General features: G+C 44.9%; 1 protein-coding gene across 1 annotated transcript in view; it reads right to left on the bottom strand.

Moving 5' to 3' along the window:
- The window catches only part of LOC121062446 (SET-binding protein-like), a 104,541-nt gene that overhangs the window by 4,002 nt on the left and 83,164 nt on the right, over positions 1-17,375 (bottom strand). Inside the window, exon 3 of the mRNA XM_040542440.1 lies at positions 4,019-4,186. Within this exon, the coding sequence (XP_040398374.1) occupies positions 4,019-4,186 (168 nt within the window). The remainder of the gene's footprint in view (positions 1-4,018; positions 4,187-17,375) is intronic.

Genomic DNA, 17,375 nt, shown 5'->3' on the forward strand with positions numbered 1-17,375 from the left:
ATTTTCAGTCCTAAGCATTCAACTCTTCTGGGTTTCTCCCAGATTCTGAGAGTAGCTTCAGGTAAGAGGATTTAAGAAATCAAACGCTTTGCACAGCCTTCATATTTGCTGTCCACGTTTTGCCTTTTATCACTATTGCCAGGGCCCATTTTCAAGACTTTTTGAAAACACCTATGTTCAAGATGCATTTTTTTTTTTCTCCCAGACAGTAAAGTTGAAATTTTTCAGTTGGTGATGGAAATCTTGTAGATAGGAATTTTAGTGAAAATACAGGAAAAATTGCAAGGTCCATGGTGAAATCTGGAGATTTGGCATTACTCTCATCTTTAATTGGAAAGACAGCAAGTCAAAGGGCAGGAAATTAATTTGAAAAGAAGAATCTGCAAGATTTTATGTCTCTACTGAGATCTATTAGTATCTGTTATTTCTGCATCTAGTATTAATACCCCATTGCCGTCAATGGAGATCTGCTCCATACAGTCAGGAGAGGATGCATTCCTACTCTTCTATTTTTAAAATGGGAGTTTAATGCCTTTTGAGATGACCATGGACATCCTTCTGATCTCCAGATACTGAATAAGTAGGGTGCAGGTCTCCTGGTGGTCCTGCCAGCCCTGATGGGTGTTTTAGTCACCCAAGACATCCAGGACACCCAGGCTTAGAGATGGAATGGAGCTCAATGGCGTGTAGACAGGGACTGAGTGGAGCAAAGGCAGGCATTTGCTTTCTGCCAAACTGCCTAGTTTTCTAAAATCAACTGATACACAGACAGTTAGTGGTAGATACCTACATTTATATGTAAATCTGTGAGCTGAATACCCAGTGTCTTCCTTTGTGTTGTTGAGATGACTTTCTTGCCATCCTAAAACTTTGAAAGCTGACAGACCCTTTCCTTTTGGACTGAAACTCATTCTCTCTTAATTAAAAAAAAAAAAAGTTGTTCTGTGCTGGTTTACTGTAGTAATTTTTCTTTCATAAATGCTTTGGGGTGTTTATGACTTTCCCAGGAAGCTTGTCTTGTTAGAAGCTACTAATAATGCTTTTGCTTTTCTCCCTAGCAAGCTGCTGAACTTGCATGCTTTAGAAAATATTTGAATTGTGTTACATAGTCTGCCAATAGTCAGAATACACGTCTTGAATAAGTAATATCCTTCCAAGTCAGGCTTTTTAAAGGCGATATTAGGAAACACAATATTATTTTGACTGTTGAGAGTCAGGGACTCTGACAGGGAATCTGATTCTACATTTGGAGAAGGGAGGCTATGTGGAAAGGAGTCTGATGGGTCTGCAGGGGGAAGATTTGATGAGATGTGCATATGACAAAATATCAGGGAGACCTGCCAAAATAAACCACTATTGAAGTGAGAGCCATTAGGTGTTATCAACTCATCTGGAAGCTCTTGGTGAGCAATCTTTGATATAAAATATTTTACTATATTGCCATGTGATATACTGCTCTGCTGAAAACCAAAGCTAAGTACTAATCTTTTCCATTTTATCCAGACAGACCCCTGCCCAACCCTGGACCCAAGTTGGTCTGCATTGTTTTTAGGCTTTGTTGTTTTCTTCCTGCACATAATTTACTGTTTGCACATGGAAACTTTGCTCTGGGAGGAAGACTTTCCCCTATCTCTATTAGGTGAAATTCATCTTAAATGGGATGAAGAGGAGGTTGGGAACAGTAACACAGTGTCTGTATATGCCATAGGAAGAAGGCAATATGTCTCTGAAGAGATGATACAACATGATGGCAACCTCCAGGCGATGGAGTACCAGGAAGAGGACTTTGCTGCTTGGGCATAGTTATCTCCCTTCACCTTCCCAGGCTGCAGGGCCACATGCTGCCTCTGTGAAGCCCTGAAGCTACTTGGCACAGTCTAGCCCAAAGTGATCAGAAGCTAGAAATACTTGATGCAAAAGGCTGGCAGAAGAAGGAAAGTGCCCTGATTTTTCCCTTACTCCATGGGGAGGACCCATTACAGAGGAAATCCTTCTTTCAGAGAGATCACTAGAGAGCGATAGGAGAGAGAAGCATTTTGGCCTCCCGAGACATAGATAATTCAGATAAGCACCAGCATTTCTGGACTTCTGTCTGAAAATGCATGTCTGAGGCTTTCCACATGCTATCAGAGACAGGCACACTGCAGTGTCCCCTGTAAACACTCTGTCTCAAATACAGGCTATGAAAACAAACTGCAAAGTTACACATTGCTGCTGCTTTCTGTCCAATCAAACTTTTATACTTTTCCTCCATCCCTTCCCTACTTTCCAGAAACAAACAACCTACCTAGCTGCATCAAACAAGTGAGAAGCAGTGTTGGCATTAAAAACAAACAAACAAACACCTTTGCACATTTAAAATAAGGCACACCAAGGCCCTGCATTTCTCCCCTCCCCGTGGTATGCAGATGCAGCGTGGCTTTGTCTCATAGTCAGAGACAAATCAAAATGAGTGCTGGCCAAGCTGGGAAGTCACGGAGGACTGATATAGCTGGAAATAGCTTCTGAGGCAATAAGAGCCTACCAAAGAGCTCTACCAAAAATATATGTTTCCAAAGGTAGCTTAAAGGAGGCTGAACAACCCACTCCACCACAGTGGTGTTGAACAAGGATATATCAGACGTTTTGGAAGTTCTCCATTTCTCCTCTGACTTTATTCTGGATGGCTTTGGTATGTCTGCAGCACTAAAGATCAATCTTACAGCCTGTCATTTTGCATCCCTTCAGAGTCGCCTGAGGCCACTTGCAAGAACACGGCACAGAGAAGACTGTTTGCTCAACAGCTGGGCTCAATTTGTTGACTTCATTTGAATGGAGGAATTTTCAAAGAGCTCTCCATTAATTACAGGAAACCCATAGCACTGTCCTATTTTCCCATTAACACAGTTTCTTTCAGTTTTCACTAAATTATTTCAACATCTGGCCTACAGATGAACCGATAATTTAATTAGACTTCTGAAAATGGAAAGAATGAACTATGCAGTTAAGCATACACTTTCATCTTGAAACTGATCATAAAATATTTGAGTGCTTTCATTCTCCATTGCATTAAAAATCTATCCTTAGTTTATATATAGGAAAGTATTAAAGGCTAAACAGAGACTCTTGATTTTTTTTTTACATAAAAAATTATCTTTATGGAGGCCACTTTACAGCATGGTTCCCTTGTTTTCACTATTTATTCAGGAAACTAGAAGAAAATCAAAAAGAGCGCACTGAAACAGCACCTTCAATTGCATAACTAGATATGTTATCATTCCATAACTCAGTGATACAAATACCTTTTTGTGAATGTGGAATCAGAGGTTTGACAAGACTAAGAAACTCCTAATGGCTGCATGTAGGGTAATGTACTGTGGGCATCCACTGGAAATTAAGACACAATGCAAGATTAACTTCTCTATCCATGCCCCCCAAAAGGCATGATGATGACTGAATGACTTGGCTCAATTTTTGACTGTATAAAGCTATCACCTTCCAATCTGATTCCAAATAGAAGCACAAAATATAAGGTGATTGAAAAAAATGCTACTACTGCTTATTTATTCCCATATATTTTAAATTACTGTTCATTGCCCCAGACAATTTCACATTTGCAAGACAGAATATTATGCTAAAATCACTGAAGTATGCAGAAAGAAATCTTAGCTTCTCCTTAGCTATTCGCTGTGTATTCAGCATGTTCATACTACAGGGATGGGAACATTCAAATAAATGAACAACAGGGCTGAGAAAGCAACCCAAGAGCCTTGCTTCAGAGTCCCCTGTTAGACCATATGGGCTGGTGCTACTTGTATCCTCATTATTGCACAAGTGGTGGTATGTGAATAAAAGAGATTTGATATGCCAAGATATGATCATGATAAGAAAGTGTTAGAAAAAATTACAGCCTGATTATCACATCAGATATGCATATTTGCAACTACTACTCAAATCAAGAAGTACAAGCACATAGTGTTCAGTGCAGGGAGGAAGAAGGTGAAGAAGAAATAGAGAGAATGGAGAGAAACAACTTTACCTGCTTCAGATGCTGCTGCTGCTGAAGGTAGGAGAGAGAATACTGGAGTCGGCATTGCAATACTGTCAACAGCTGCTGGTTTCCTTCTGGTTATCATGTTACAGGCAGAACTTTCCATTTTACTGTGAAGTGAAGTCTGGTCTGCTTTTAAGTGGGGTCCTACAATTCCTGGGGAAGGAAACAAAATTTGGATGAAAATGATGAATGAATTGAATCAGACTGGGGAATATCTGGAGATGAGTACTCAGCTGCTGTCTTTGCTACAGCAATATATTTTCATATTTCCCTGTACATATGGTCTTGATACTAGCAAGGATCAAGATTTTTATTAATTTCTAATACTTTCGCTTCAGAAGGTGCTATCAGTGATCTCTATAAACAGTGGGAAAACAGAATAATAATTCCACATTGTTACTCTTTCTTCTGCAAGCAAACACACATACGTATACATGTTTAAAGACAGACACGCTTCATATCTCTATTCAGTGAGATTGTCTATTTGTCATTCTCTATGTAGTATATTCTCCACACAGACTTATGTACTTCTCTTCTATAATGACTTGACTCAATGTGTGTTTCGTCACAGTAAGGAGCAGGCATCAGTAACAGCTTCAGCATATAATTCCCTGTCTAAAGCACATTACACTTCTACATATTTTTAGGAATCCCCTTACTAATAAAAATCTACCTTACAACTCATCAAAGAGGTGGGAGTTAAAAAAAAAAAGAGTACTTTGTCATACATTTTTCTACCAACAGATTCTGATGGCATCAGAGTTACTCATACAGCAATTATAAAATGGAATAAATGAATGGTACAAATATACCAAAGAGGTCAAATGTTCCAAGAAAATAAAAGCTATGCAAGCAAGGCTGGTAGATTTGTCCCTTAGCAATGTTTCTCAAACTCTCTTACAATCTGAACCCTTTTTTTGTTTGTAAATGCATAAAATTTAAACTGCCAGTTTTGAAATCTTACATATTAGATATCTTCCTGACTAATACATCTGAATGTATATTGTTGTGGTTTAACCCAGCCGGCAGCTAAGCACCACACAGCCGTTCACTCACCCTCCCCCTCCCTCTCTGGGATGGGGGAGAGAAACAGGAAAATGGAGCCTGTGGGTTGAGATAGAGACAGTTTATTAAGACAGGGAAAAATAAATAATGATAATAGTACTACTACTAATAATGTGTGTGAAACAAGTGATGCACAATGTAATTGCTCACCACCCGTTGACCGATGCCCAGTCTATCCCCGAGCAGCCGGCCCCCCCTCCACCCCGGCTAGCCACCCCTATATATTGTTCAGCATGACGTCAGATGGTATGGAATACCCTTTTGGCCAGTTTGGGTCAGCTGTCCTGGGTCTGTCCCCTCCCAGCTCCTGCTGCATCCCTAGCCTGCTCGCTAGCAGGACAGAGAGAGGCTGAAAAGTCCTTGGCTTGGTGTAAGCACTGCTCTACAACAATTAAAACATCAGCATGTTATCAGCACTCTTCTCATCCTAATCCAAAACATAGCACCCTACCAGCTACTAGGAGGAAAATTAACAGGACCTATATCCACCCCTTATTCCATACCATTTATGTCATCCTCAGGTTACACCCTTTCCAATACATTCTAATTAATCACCATTTTCATCTATGGTATATACAATGTCCACTGAGTTTGCATAGTCCGTGACTGACTTCGGGCTCCATCTGTCACTGCAGTCTTTCAGGGCAGAAGAGACGGTGTGTGATGTTGGATCGTCACACGTTGAAGCCCGTTCTCGTTCCATCACATCTCTGTGCTTGTCCATTTCTACCAAAATTCATTCATTATTATCTGCATGGCTGTTACTGTGATACCATTAATAGGACATTGACATATAGCAATCATGGTAGTGATGACATACAGTATTAGATAATAATTAACATAATACAATTCAACTCATGGGCTATTCTCACCCAGTATTAAATCCCCTTGAGGTACACACTGGAACTGCCCATTCTTTTGCATTACCCACCAAGTGCATCCAGGTCCCTGAGCAAAAGCAATCCCACGAATGGGTTTGCCTTTTCCTGAGGCAGGAGTGGCCCAGACTGTCTTACCCAGCATGTTTCTTACGTGCACTACAGGAACTTTATCCCTTTCTACAGTGCGTAACAGGTTTGATTGGGCAGGTCCAGCTTCATTGTCAGATCCCCTAGTACAGACTAACCAGGTGGCCTTTGCCAAATGCATATCCCAATGTCCCAGCACCCATTGCTTTCAGTGTAGTCTTTAACAGTCCATTGTATCGTTCAACTTTCCCAGAGGCTGGTGCATGATAGGGGATGTGATACACCCACTCAATACCATGTTCTTTGGCCCAAGTGTCTATAAGGTTGTTTCGGAAATGAGTCCCATTGTCTGACTCAATTCTTTCTGGGGTGCCATGTCGCCATAGGACTTGCTTTTCAAGGCCCAGGATAGTGTTCCGGGCGGTGGCATGGGGCACAGGATAGGTTTCCAGCCATCCGGTGTTTGCTTCCACCATTGTAAGTACGTGGCGCTTGCTGTTGCGGGTTTGAGGGAGTGTGATGTAATCAATCTGCCAGGCCTCTCCATATTTATATTTCAGCCATCGTCCTCCATACCAGAGAGGCTTTGACCGTTTGGCTTGCTTGACTGCAGCACATGCTTCACAATCAGGAATAACCTGTGCTATAGTGTCCATGGTCAGGTCCACCCCTCGGTCACGAGCCCATCTGTATGTTGCATCTCTACCTTGATGGCCCGAGGTGTCATGGGCCCATCGGGCAACAAATAATTCACCTTTATGTTGCCAGTCCAGGTCCACCTGAGCCACTTCAATCTTAGCAGCCTGATCCACCTGCTGGTTGTTTTGATGTTCTTCAGTAGCCCGATTCTTGGGCACATGAGCATCTACATGGCGTACCTTTACAACCAGGTTCTCTATCCGGGCAGCAATATCTTGCCACAATGCAGCAGCCCAGATGGGTTTGCCCCTGCGCTCCCAGTTGTTCTGCTTCCATTGCTGTAACCACCCCCACAGGGCATTTGCTACCATCCATGAATCAGTATAGAGATAGAGAACTGGCCACTTTTCTCGTTCAGCAATATCTAAGGCCAGCTGAATGGCTTTCACTTCTGCAAACTGACTCGATTCACCTTCTCCCTCAGCAGCTTCTGCAACTCATCGTGTAGGACTCCATACAGCAGCTTTCCATCTCCGATGCTTTCCCACAATACGACAGGACCCATCAGTGAACAGGGCATATTTCTTCTCATTTTCTGGTAGCTTGTTGTACAGTGGGGCTTCTTCAGCACGGACCACCTCCTCCTCTGATGATATCCCAAAGTACTTGCCTTCTGGCCAGTCCATAATCACTTCCAGGATTCCTGGGCGACTGGGGTTTCCTATTCGAGCCCGCTGAGTAACCAGTGCAACCCACTTGCTCCATGTAGCATCAGTTGCATGATGTGTAGAGGGGACCCTTCCTCTGAACATCCAACCCAGTACCGGCAGTCGGGGTGCCAGGAGGAGCTGCGCTTTAGTACCAACTACTTCCAAAGCAGATAGAACTCCCTCATATGCTGCCAATATCTCTTTTTCGGTTGGAGTATAGCGGGCCTCAGATCCTCTGTATCCCCGACTCCAAAACCCCAGGGGTCGACCTCGAGTTTCCCCAGGTTCTTTCTGCCAGAGGCTCCAGGTGGGACCATTCTCCCCGGCTGCGGTGTAGAGCACATTCTTTACATCTGGTCCTGTTCGGACTGGCCCAAGGGATACTGCATGAACTATTTCCTGCTTAATTTGTTCAAAGGCTTGTCGTTGCTCAGGGCCCCATTCAAAAGCATTCTTCTTACGGGTTACTTGGTAGAGCGGGTTTACAATCAGACTGTAATTTGGAATATGCATTCTCCAAAACCCCACGACACCTAGGAAAGTTTGTGTTTCTTTTTTGCTAGTTGGTGGAGACATAGCTGTTATTTTGTTGATCACATCCATTGGGATTTGACGACGTCCATCTTGCCATTTTATTCCTAAAAACTGTATCTCTCGTGCAGGTCCTTTGACTTTATTTTGTTTTATGGCAAAACCGGCCTTCAGAAGGATTTGGACTTTTTTCTTCCCTTTCTCGAAAACTTCCTCTGCAGTGTCACCCCGCACAATGATGTCATCGATGTACTGCAGGTGTTCAGGAGCTTCCCCCTGCTCCAGCGCAGACTGGATCAGTCCATGGCAAATGGTAGGGCTATGTTTCCACCCCTGGGGCAGCCGATTCCAAGTATATTGGACTCCCCTCCAAGTGAAAGCAAACTGTGGCCTGCACTCTGCTGCTAGAGGGATGGAGAAAAATGCATTAGCAATATCAATTGTGGCATACCACTTGGCTGCCTTTGATTCCAGTTCGTACTGGAGTTCTAGCATGTCCGGCACTGCAGCACTCAGTGGTGGCGTGACTTCGTTCAGGCCACGATAGTCCACTGTTAGTCTCCACTCACCATTAGACTTTCGCACTGGCCATATGGGACTATTAAAAGGTGAATGGGTCTTGCTGATCACTCCTTGGCTCTCCAGTTGACGAATTAGCTCGTGGATGGGAATCAGGGAGTCTCGGTTGGTGCGATATTGCCACCGGTGCACAGTTGTGGTAGCGATTGGCACTTGCTGTTCTTCAACCCTCAGCAACCCCACAACAGAAGGGTCCTCTGAGAGACCGGGCAAGGTAGACAACTGTTTAATGTCCTCTGTCTCTAAGGCAGCTATGCCGAAAGCCCAGCGGAACCCTTTTGGGTCCTTGAAATATCCTCTTCTAAGTCTATGCCAAGGATGCACGGAGCATCCGGGCCAGTCACAATACAGTGCTTTTGCCACTCTTTCCCAGTTAGACTCACTTCAGCTTCCAATACAGTTAACTGCTGGGATCCCCCTGTCACCCCATAAATACCGATAGGCTCTGGCCCTTTATAGCTTGATGGCATTAGAGTACATTGTGCACCGGTGTCTACTAGAGCCTTATACTTCTGTGCGTCAGACGTGCCAGGCCATCGAATCCACACAGTCCAATAAACTCGGTTGTCCCTTTCCTCCCCCTGGCTGGAGGCAGGGCCCCTCTAGTCCTGGTCAGAATCTTCGTTTCTGTGTCTGAAGGACTGCCTGCTGGAAGTTGGAGCAGCAAGCTTTTCAGAGAACCCCTTTTTCCCGATTGTTTTCTTTTGCAACTCACGTACCCGTGCCTCTAGGGTCTCAGTAGATTTTCCATCCCATTTTCTCATGTCCTCTCCATGGTCCCGTAGGTAAAACCACAGGGTGGCACAGGGTGTGTACCCACCATATCGTCTTCCTTGCACGGAAGGACGCTTACCCCTGATAGCTGAGACACTGGTTTGTACAGGTGAGGAGGAAGATAAATTCTCTTTAAGTTGGTGGACCTCTTCAGAAAGTTTCTCCACAGCTGAGACGCAGGCCTGTAGGGAAGAGGAGAGACTTTCTTTGTATTGTCAGAGTTGTTTAGTCAATTCATCCACTGTCGGTTCCTCATGGTCTTTCCAGGCCATTACTGCCAATGAGCTGGCATATGATGATGGTGCACTCCGTACAAACTCCCTCCAGATGGGTTGTGTACACTTGTCTTCATCTGGATCTGTGGATATTTGTTCATTGTCTAGGTCCCTCAAGACTCCATTTTAGGGCCAGTCCTCTTCAATGTCTTTATAAATGATTTGGATGTAGGACTAGAAGGTGTTTTGAGCAAATTTGCTGATGACACCAAACTTGGAGGAGTTGTGGACTCGGATGAGGGTGGAAAGGCCTTGCAGAGAGATCTGGACAGATTGGAGAGCTGGGCGATCACCAACCACATGAAGATTAACAAAGGCAAGTGCCGGGTCCTGCACCTGGGGCGGGGCAACCCTGGCTATACGTACAGACTGGTCGACAAGACGCTGGGGAGCAGCCCCGCAGAGAGGGATCTGGGGGTTGTGATTGACAGCAAGTTGAATATGAGCCAGCAGTGTGCCCTGGCAGCCAGGAAGGCCAACCGTATCCTGGGGTGCATCAAGCACAGCATTGCTAGTCGGTCAAGGGAGGTGATTGTCCCGCTCTACTCTGCGCTGGTGCGGCCTCACCTGGAGTACTGTGTGCAGTTCTGGGCACCACAGTACAAGAAGGACATTAAACTGTTGGAGAGTGTCCAGAGGAGGGCGACGAAGATGGTGAAGGGCCTAGAGGGGAAGATGTATGAGGAGCGGCTGAGGTCACTGGGCCTGTTCAGCCTGGAGAAGAGGAGGCTGAGTGGGGACCTCATCGCGGTCTACAACTTCCTCGTGAAGGGGAGTGGAGAGGCAGGTGACCTATTCACTGTAAACATCAGTGATAGGACCCGCGGGAATGGTGTGAAGCTGAGGCAGGGGAAGTTTAGGCTGGACATCAGGAAGAGGTTCTTCACCAAAAGGGTGGTCGCACACTGGAACAGGCTCCCCAGGGACGTAGTCACTGCACCAAGCCTGTCTGAATTTAAATAGCAATTGGACTGTGCACTTAGTCACATGGTCTAAACTTTGGGCAGACCTGTGTGGAGCCAAAGGTTGGACTAGATGATCCTTATGGGTCCCTTCCAACTCGGGATATTCTATGATTCTATGAGGTCCCTATAAATTACCTCCCGCACAGCTAATTCCCTCAGGTACTGGATTCCCTTCTCCATGGTGGTCCACTTGACTGGTAGACATACAAGTTCTTCCTTGAAGGGATACCTTTCCTTCACAGCTGCCAGGAGACGCCTCCAGAGGCTGTAAGGTGGTGCTCCATCTCCAATTGCTTTGTCAATGCCTGCGTCTCTAGCAAGGGATCCTAGCCGCTTGACTTCCCTGCCCTCTCATTCCACACCATTGGCTCCGGTGTCCCAGCACTGGAGCAGCCAGGTGACAAACTGTTCACCTATACAGCGACCAAAATCTTTTCGCACATCTCGTAGCTCACGCTGGTATAGGTTTCGGGTAATTACTGTTGCTTTTTTGACATCTTCAACTTCATCCTCCTGTTCCTTTGATGGCCTGGCCTCGTCTTCTCCATACCTAGTCTTAGCAGGAGTTTTTCTGCATTCTAAGCGATCTGACTCTCTAAACCATTTTTTCACCTTGTCTACAGGGGCAACTTGCACTACTACAGTTCGTTTCTCTGACCCAGCCACAGGACCTGCCACAGGGGTTGGAATGTCCACTGGGCCCCTCACAGTGGTTGGAATGACTGCTGGGCCCGTCACAGTGGCTGGAATGACTGCTGGGCCCATCACAGGTGTTGGAACAACCGCTAGGCCTGTCACAGGGGTTGGAGTGGCCGCACGGGCTGGAGAGGCTGCAGGGGCTGGAGAGGCCACAGAGGCTGGAGAGGCCGCAGAGGCTGGAGAGGCCGCAGGAGCTGAAGTGGCTGCAGAGGTTGGAGTGGCTGTAGGGGCTGCAGTGGCCGCAGAGGCTGGAGTGGCCTCAGGGTCCATCGTAGGGGTCGGAGTGGCTCCAGGGGTTGGAGTGGCCGCAGGGTCTCTCACTAGGTTGATAGTGGCATCGATTGCAGCTCGATAGGCACAAGCCAGACCCCAGCACGCCACAGTGATTTGTGTCACTTTGGAACTGCCAGAGTCATGACACCTTTTTTTCAAGCATTCTACCAGTTTTTTAGGATTTTGCAGTTGTTCAGGGGTGAATGTCCAAAACACTGGAGGTGCCCACTGCCCTAGAAACCTGCCCATATCCTCCCACACTCCCTGCCACTCGCAACTATCCCGCCTCAAGACAGATCTCTGGATGAGATTCCTAAGTAGTTGTTTAACCTTCAACAAAACCTGAAGCGCATTCAGGAGACATAACAACAAGAACATGCTGGTCTGAGTATCCCAAGGATATTCAACATCTTGGAGAACTATCGTAACTAGCTCGGGGGATAAGAGGGTGGTGAAGGAGAAAGGGAGAGTGAACAGGTAGGAAAAAATATCTTCCCCTGTCCCCTCCACAGATTGGCTCCCTGACGAAAAAAGGCAATAGGTGTAATTGTTAATAGTTTCTGAGATATGGTTTCCAAACTATAGAGTTGACGACAGTGCTGAATACAAATACCAGGTTAGAGTAATGACCAGAAATTTCATCATATCATAAGCCATTGTTACACCACACAGTACCATAACAATCTTAAACCAGGGCCCGGAAAGGATAAACAGCACGACAGGAAGCACATACAGAAAGTAACGTGCTATAAAACTCAATTTGGGAAACAGGCACAGCGGACTTGAGATTAAATCAATCAACATTGTGACTAGCAACTATTAAGCAGGTCTAATACTTATACCAATTTTAATTTAACACACTCTGGTCAGATCTGTCGTTATCTCAACCCTTCGAGCCCCACGTTGGGCGCCAAAAAGGACTGTTGTGGTTTAACCCGGCCAGCAGCTAAACACCACACAGCCGTTCGCTCACCCTCCCCCCTCCCTCTCCGGGATGGGGGAGAGAAATGGGAAAGTGAAGCCTGTGAGTTGAGATAAAGACAGTTTATTAAGACAGGAAAATAATAATAACAATAATAATAATAATAATAATGGCAATAGTACTACTACTAATAATGTGTACGAAACAAGTGATGCACAATGCAATTGCTCACCACCCGCTGACCGATGCCCAGTCTATCCCCGAGCAGCCGGCCCCCCCTCCACCCCGGCTAGCCACCCCTATATATTGTTCAGCATGACGTCAGATGGTATGGAATACCCCTTTGGCCAGTTTGGGTCAGCTGTCCTGGGTCTGTCCCCTCCCAGCTCCTGCTGCATCCCTAGCCTGCCCGCTGGCAGGACAGAGCGAGAAGCTGAAAAGTCCTTGGCTTGGTGTAAGCACTGCTCTGCAACAATTAAAACATCAGCATGTTATCAGCACTCTTCTCATCCTAATCCAACACATAGCACCCTACCAGCTACTAGGAGGAAAATTAACTCTGTCCTAGCTGAAACCAGGACAATATCCACCCATTTATATTTAATATTTGTGTGAGTTTGTGTATGTGTATACGTACCACATTTACATTTGTAAGTATATGAAAAAAAAGAAGAAAAAGAAAAAAAATAAATATATCAAGTGGGAAGTCAGCTAAAATGTCTTAGTCAGTTTTTTTACAGTGAGAGTTTTTGCTGATTTTAGAAAACTCCTAGCAGTTGCTGTTTTATAGAAATGCAGTAATTCTGCTCTCATGAGACTGGAGCAAAGGTCTGGTAGGATGAGAAGCTGGTGTTGTGTCTCTGCTAACTTATGAAAACTTCTTCCAGTCTCTGCAATGCTGGGCGTCAACATTTTCTGGACAGACACTCATTTTTCAAAGGGAGTCTTTAAATCACTTCTTTTTCTAAATCTCAGCCTGTACACGGACCAAAGGGAAAATACATTAGATTTTGGCAACTAAATGACATGACAATTCATAAAGTCAGAGAAGTGCTGAAGCCAGAAGGGACCTCTGGAGATTGTCTAATCCAATCCCCTTCTTAAGCAGGCTCAGTTACAGCACTTTGTCCAGGACCACGTCCAGTCAGATTTCGAATATCTCCAAGAATGGAGACTCCACAGCCTCTTTGGGCAAAGATCAACATCAGGTTGGTCAGGCATGAGTTCTGCTCCATAAATCTAAGTTGACTGTTCCTTATCATTATCTTATATCCTTCATATGCTTGGAAATGGTTTCCAGGATTATTTGTTCCATCAGCTTCCCAGGGATCAAGATGAGGCTGACCAGCCTGTAGCTCACTGGATCTTTTTTCTTGTACTTATTGGAGTGACACTTTATTTCTTCCAGTCCTCAGGATCCTCTCCTGATTACCACCATCTTTCAAAAACAATTGAGAGTTCCCTCACGATAACACTGGCAAGATCTGTGAGCACCTTTGGGTGTATCCTGTCAGGTCCCATGGAATTATGTATGTTTATTTAACTGTTCCCTAACTTGATCCTCCTCCACCAGGAATAGGATTTCTTTCCTCACAAATCTCAGGGGCCAGGGATTCCTTAAGGCTGCTCTTACCAAGGTGACCAAGAAGACCAAGGTGAAGATGACATTGAGTACCTTGGTCTTTTCCATGTCCTTTGCCACAAGTGTCCCCATTTCATTCAGCTCTGTTCCCACATTTTCCCTAGTCTTCTTTTTTTCTGCTGATGTACCTGCAGAAACATTTTGTGTTGTCCTTCTGCACTCACTAGATTAAACTCCACATAGGCTTTGGCTTTCATGAGCCCATCCCTTCATGCTCAGACATTTCCTCTATATTCCTCTAGATCACCTGTCCCTGTTTTCCCCTCTTTTTTTTTTTTGCTTCCTTTTCAAGTCTGACATTAGTCAGTAGCTCCTCGCTCATTCATGCAAGTCTCCTGATGCCTTTGCTTGATTTGATGCTCATTGTGGTGGATCATTCTTGAGTTTGGAGGAGGTGATTCTTGAAAATCAACCAGCTCTCCCGGACCTCAATTTTCTCCAGGGCCATATCCCATGATCTGATAAGAGTTCTCCAAGAAGATTGTGGTCCTCCCTTTTGCCTTGTTCCTTCTGTCACACTGAGGTGAACATAAGATTTCTCTCTATCTAAGAAAAGCCTTATCTCCTTTCTGATCTGGTGTTCTATAGCAAACACCCACTGCAACATTGTCCACATTTGTCTGCTCATGAATCCTGACCCATAAGCTCTGAACTGGTTCATCACACATCCTTAGGCATTGCTCCATGCCTTGCTGCTGCTTTCTTATATCACCCTGCAACCTTTTCTTGACAGCTTGGTCCACCACTTCCTCACTTGATTGTGGGTCACCATTTCTTTTCCCTGACATTTGTAGTTTAAAGCACTCTGCACCAGCTTGGCCAGGCTGTTGAAAAATATGCTTTTACTCCATTTACTCAGGCGGACCTCTTCTCTTCATTGTGGTTCTCTAACCTTGAAGAGGGTCCCATGGTCATGAAAAAACAAATCCCTGTTTCCAACACCAGCTACACAATGAGTTTCTGACATGCAGAATTTGTCCAGTCCTCTTCAAGCACTTCCATCTCACTTGCAGGATTGAGGAGAAAACAACCTGCATCCCCATGGCCTTGATCACAGCCCCCAGAGACACTTACCCATGCCTGACATGCTCCTAGACTCCACAACAGTACTTCTGGTACCCATGTGGAAGAGCAGCAGTATTACCAGTCCAAGGACAAGTGGACAAGCCTTGGATATCTCTTCACAATGTCCCTGATCCAAGCTCCAGGCAAAGAGAAAACCTCCCTGGACAGCAGGTCAGGTCAGAAGACTGGTGCCTTCATCCTCTGCAGCAGGTGGCAACCACTGCTCTCCTTGGTTGCACCTGGATAGCATCTGGTAGAGCTTCTCACAGAGTTCCCAGAAGTCACCTAATGACCTTGGAAGAAGGTCTCAGAAGATCAAGAAGATCTCGAAGCAGAGCCCAGAAAATGCTGTTCAATCTTCTGTGTCTGTTTGGCTGCCTCTGCTGGCTGCACCCAGCCTCGCCAGGCACCAACTAACATTTCCTTGCATTTGCAGTCAGAGCTGCTATGAGTGTCCCTACCTTTGGCCTTACATGTGAAATGAGAAATATCAGGAAACCTACAGGTGGTCCCAGAAACTGTGGAAGAGATCTCCATCAGACTCAGACACAGAAACAGTGCACTGGTGAGGGGAGGCTGAGAGATGAGGGGCTACAGAGTGGGCAAGTCTGGGAGAGGAGTCCAGATGAAAAACCTGTGGACTTAATGCAGCAGAATGGGTCTGAAAGCAGAAGCAGTCAGGACAGAGAGAGAATCACAGTCAGAGGTCATGGCTTGGTAAAGATATACTGAGGAGTTTTTGCGTACTAAGTTACACATTCTTCCAGAGCCCCGAATCGAGTATTAAGCATCTCAAATTGTATCCATTCAACTTCAATCTCTCTCTGCTCAGCTTCTCTATTGCAAATGAGAACAATAATATACCCCTCATCTCAAGAGCAGTGCTGCAAAAATAAGATTATCAACATTCATGAAACATTCATCTATTCATAGCAAGACTTAGAAATGTGGAATAAATGAGACATGAGGTCACACACTGAATAACGAGAGGAAAATCCAACTACCAAATAGCTGTTCATTAGGTGAGTGCCATACACTGAATAAAGTAATGTCCCATAGAAAAACCAAGGTATTTGATCAGGTAATTATGCCTGTGGGATCCCAGGATTATGGAACTGTGCATATGCAAAACTAAGGTTTCACCACTCCTTAGTGCTTGAGTTTGAGGCTTAACATCATTTTTTCATGAATACAGTTTGTGGGCAAAAGATGTGCATATGTGGATGTATGTATCAATACACATACACATATGCATGTGCATATGGTACATAATAATGCTAACAACCTCATAAATTCAACATCTGGTTCTAATTAAACTGAAGGGCCTATATAAAGAGCCATATGAAAACATGCAGCTGTAACCTGTTGACCTCTATTGATAAAAAAAAAGTCTCTGTGAAGCTGTGCTTCAACATATCAAGGGACAGTCATTCATTTTTCAAAGGTAATCCCTCACAAACCACTTAGCCTCTCAAATCTCTACCTGCACACAGTGTTTGCATTAGGGACCTTGATTTATGGATTCCCACTCCTTGGATGGAGAGGCCAACTTGCTGTTGCCGTGGTTACTTGGATCTTGGTTCAAGGTTAAACTACTCCCAAATCAAAATCAGTGGCAGGCACAGCTTCTAACAGCCAGGTTATTGACTACCCTAGGATGCTTAAAGGTCGAAGACCAAAGTGCTGCTTACTGCCTTTGGGGTGAGTCAATATTTTCAATATTTTTATTCTGTTTCTTCTGAAGAAGTTGTTTCTGCTCAATTACCACCTATCTGGGTTTAGCAAGGTCATACAAATCACTGAGGAAAATCCCCCATCTGCAGAAGAGATATAAATGTAATGAATTACTTCAAAGTCTACGTGGCCCAATTGCAGCTCACTGCTGGTGAATCATGGGTTCAGCCACCTGTCTTTTGTTTTATGCACTTGGTTTCTTCAGCCTGTATCACTCACCTCACTGAAATTCACCTCCGAATTCAGGAATGGGAATAATTTATGGATTTGGAACAGCCAATAAGGAAGAATCATCGTGTTTCTTTCCCAGATACCAAAATGCAAACTGAGAATTGGAGGCACTGTTGGAAAGCCATGTGGTTTCTCACAAGGCTATGATTCATGCTGCAGAATGGGAGGTCTATACCTCAAGCAGACCAACCCACTGACGTGGCATCATCACCTTTCATTGGACTATTTCTTCCCATTTGGGATGCCCTGTTTAGGAGGCCTGACTATGAG

The sequence above is a fragment of the Cygnus olor genome, chromosome W (genome assembly GCF_009769625.2).
Source record: "Cygnus olor isolate bCygOlo1 chromosome W, bCygOlo1.pri.v2, whole genome shotgun sequence".
Classification (NCBI taxonomy): Eukaryota; Metazoa; Chordata; class Aves; order Anseriformes; family Anatidae; genus Cygnus; species Cygnus olor.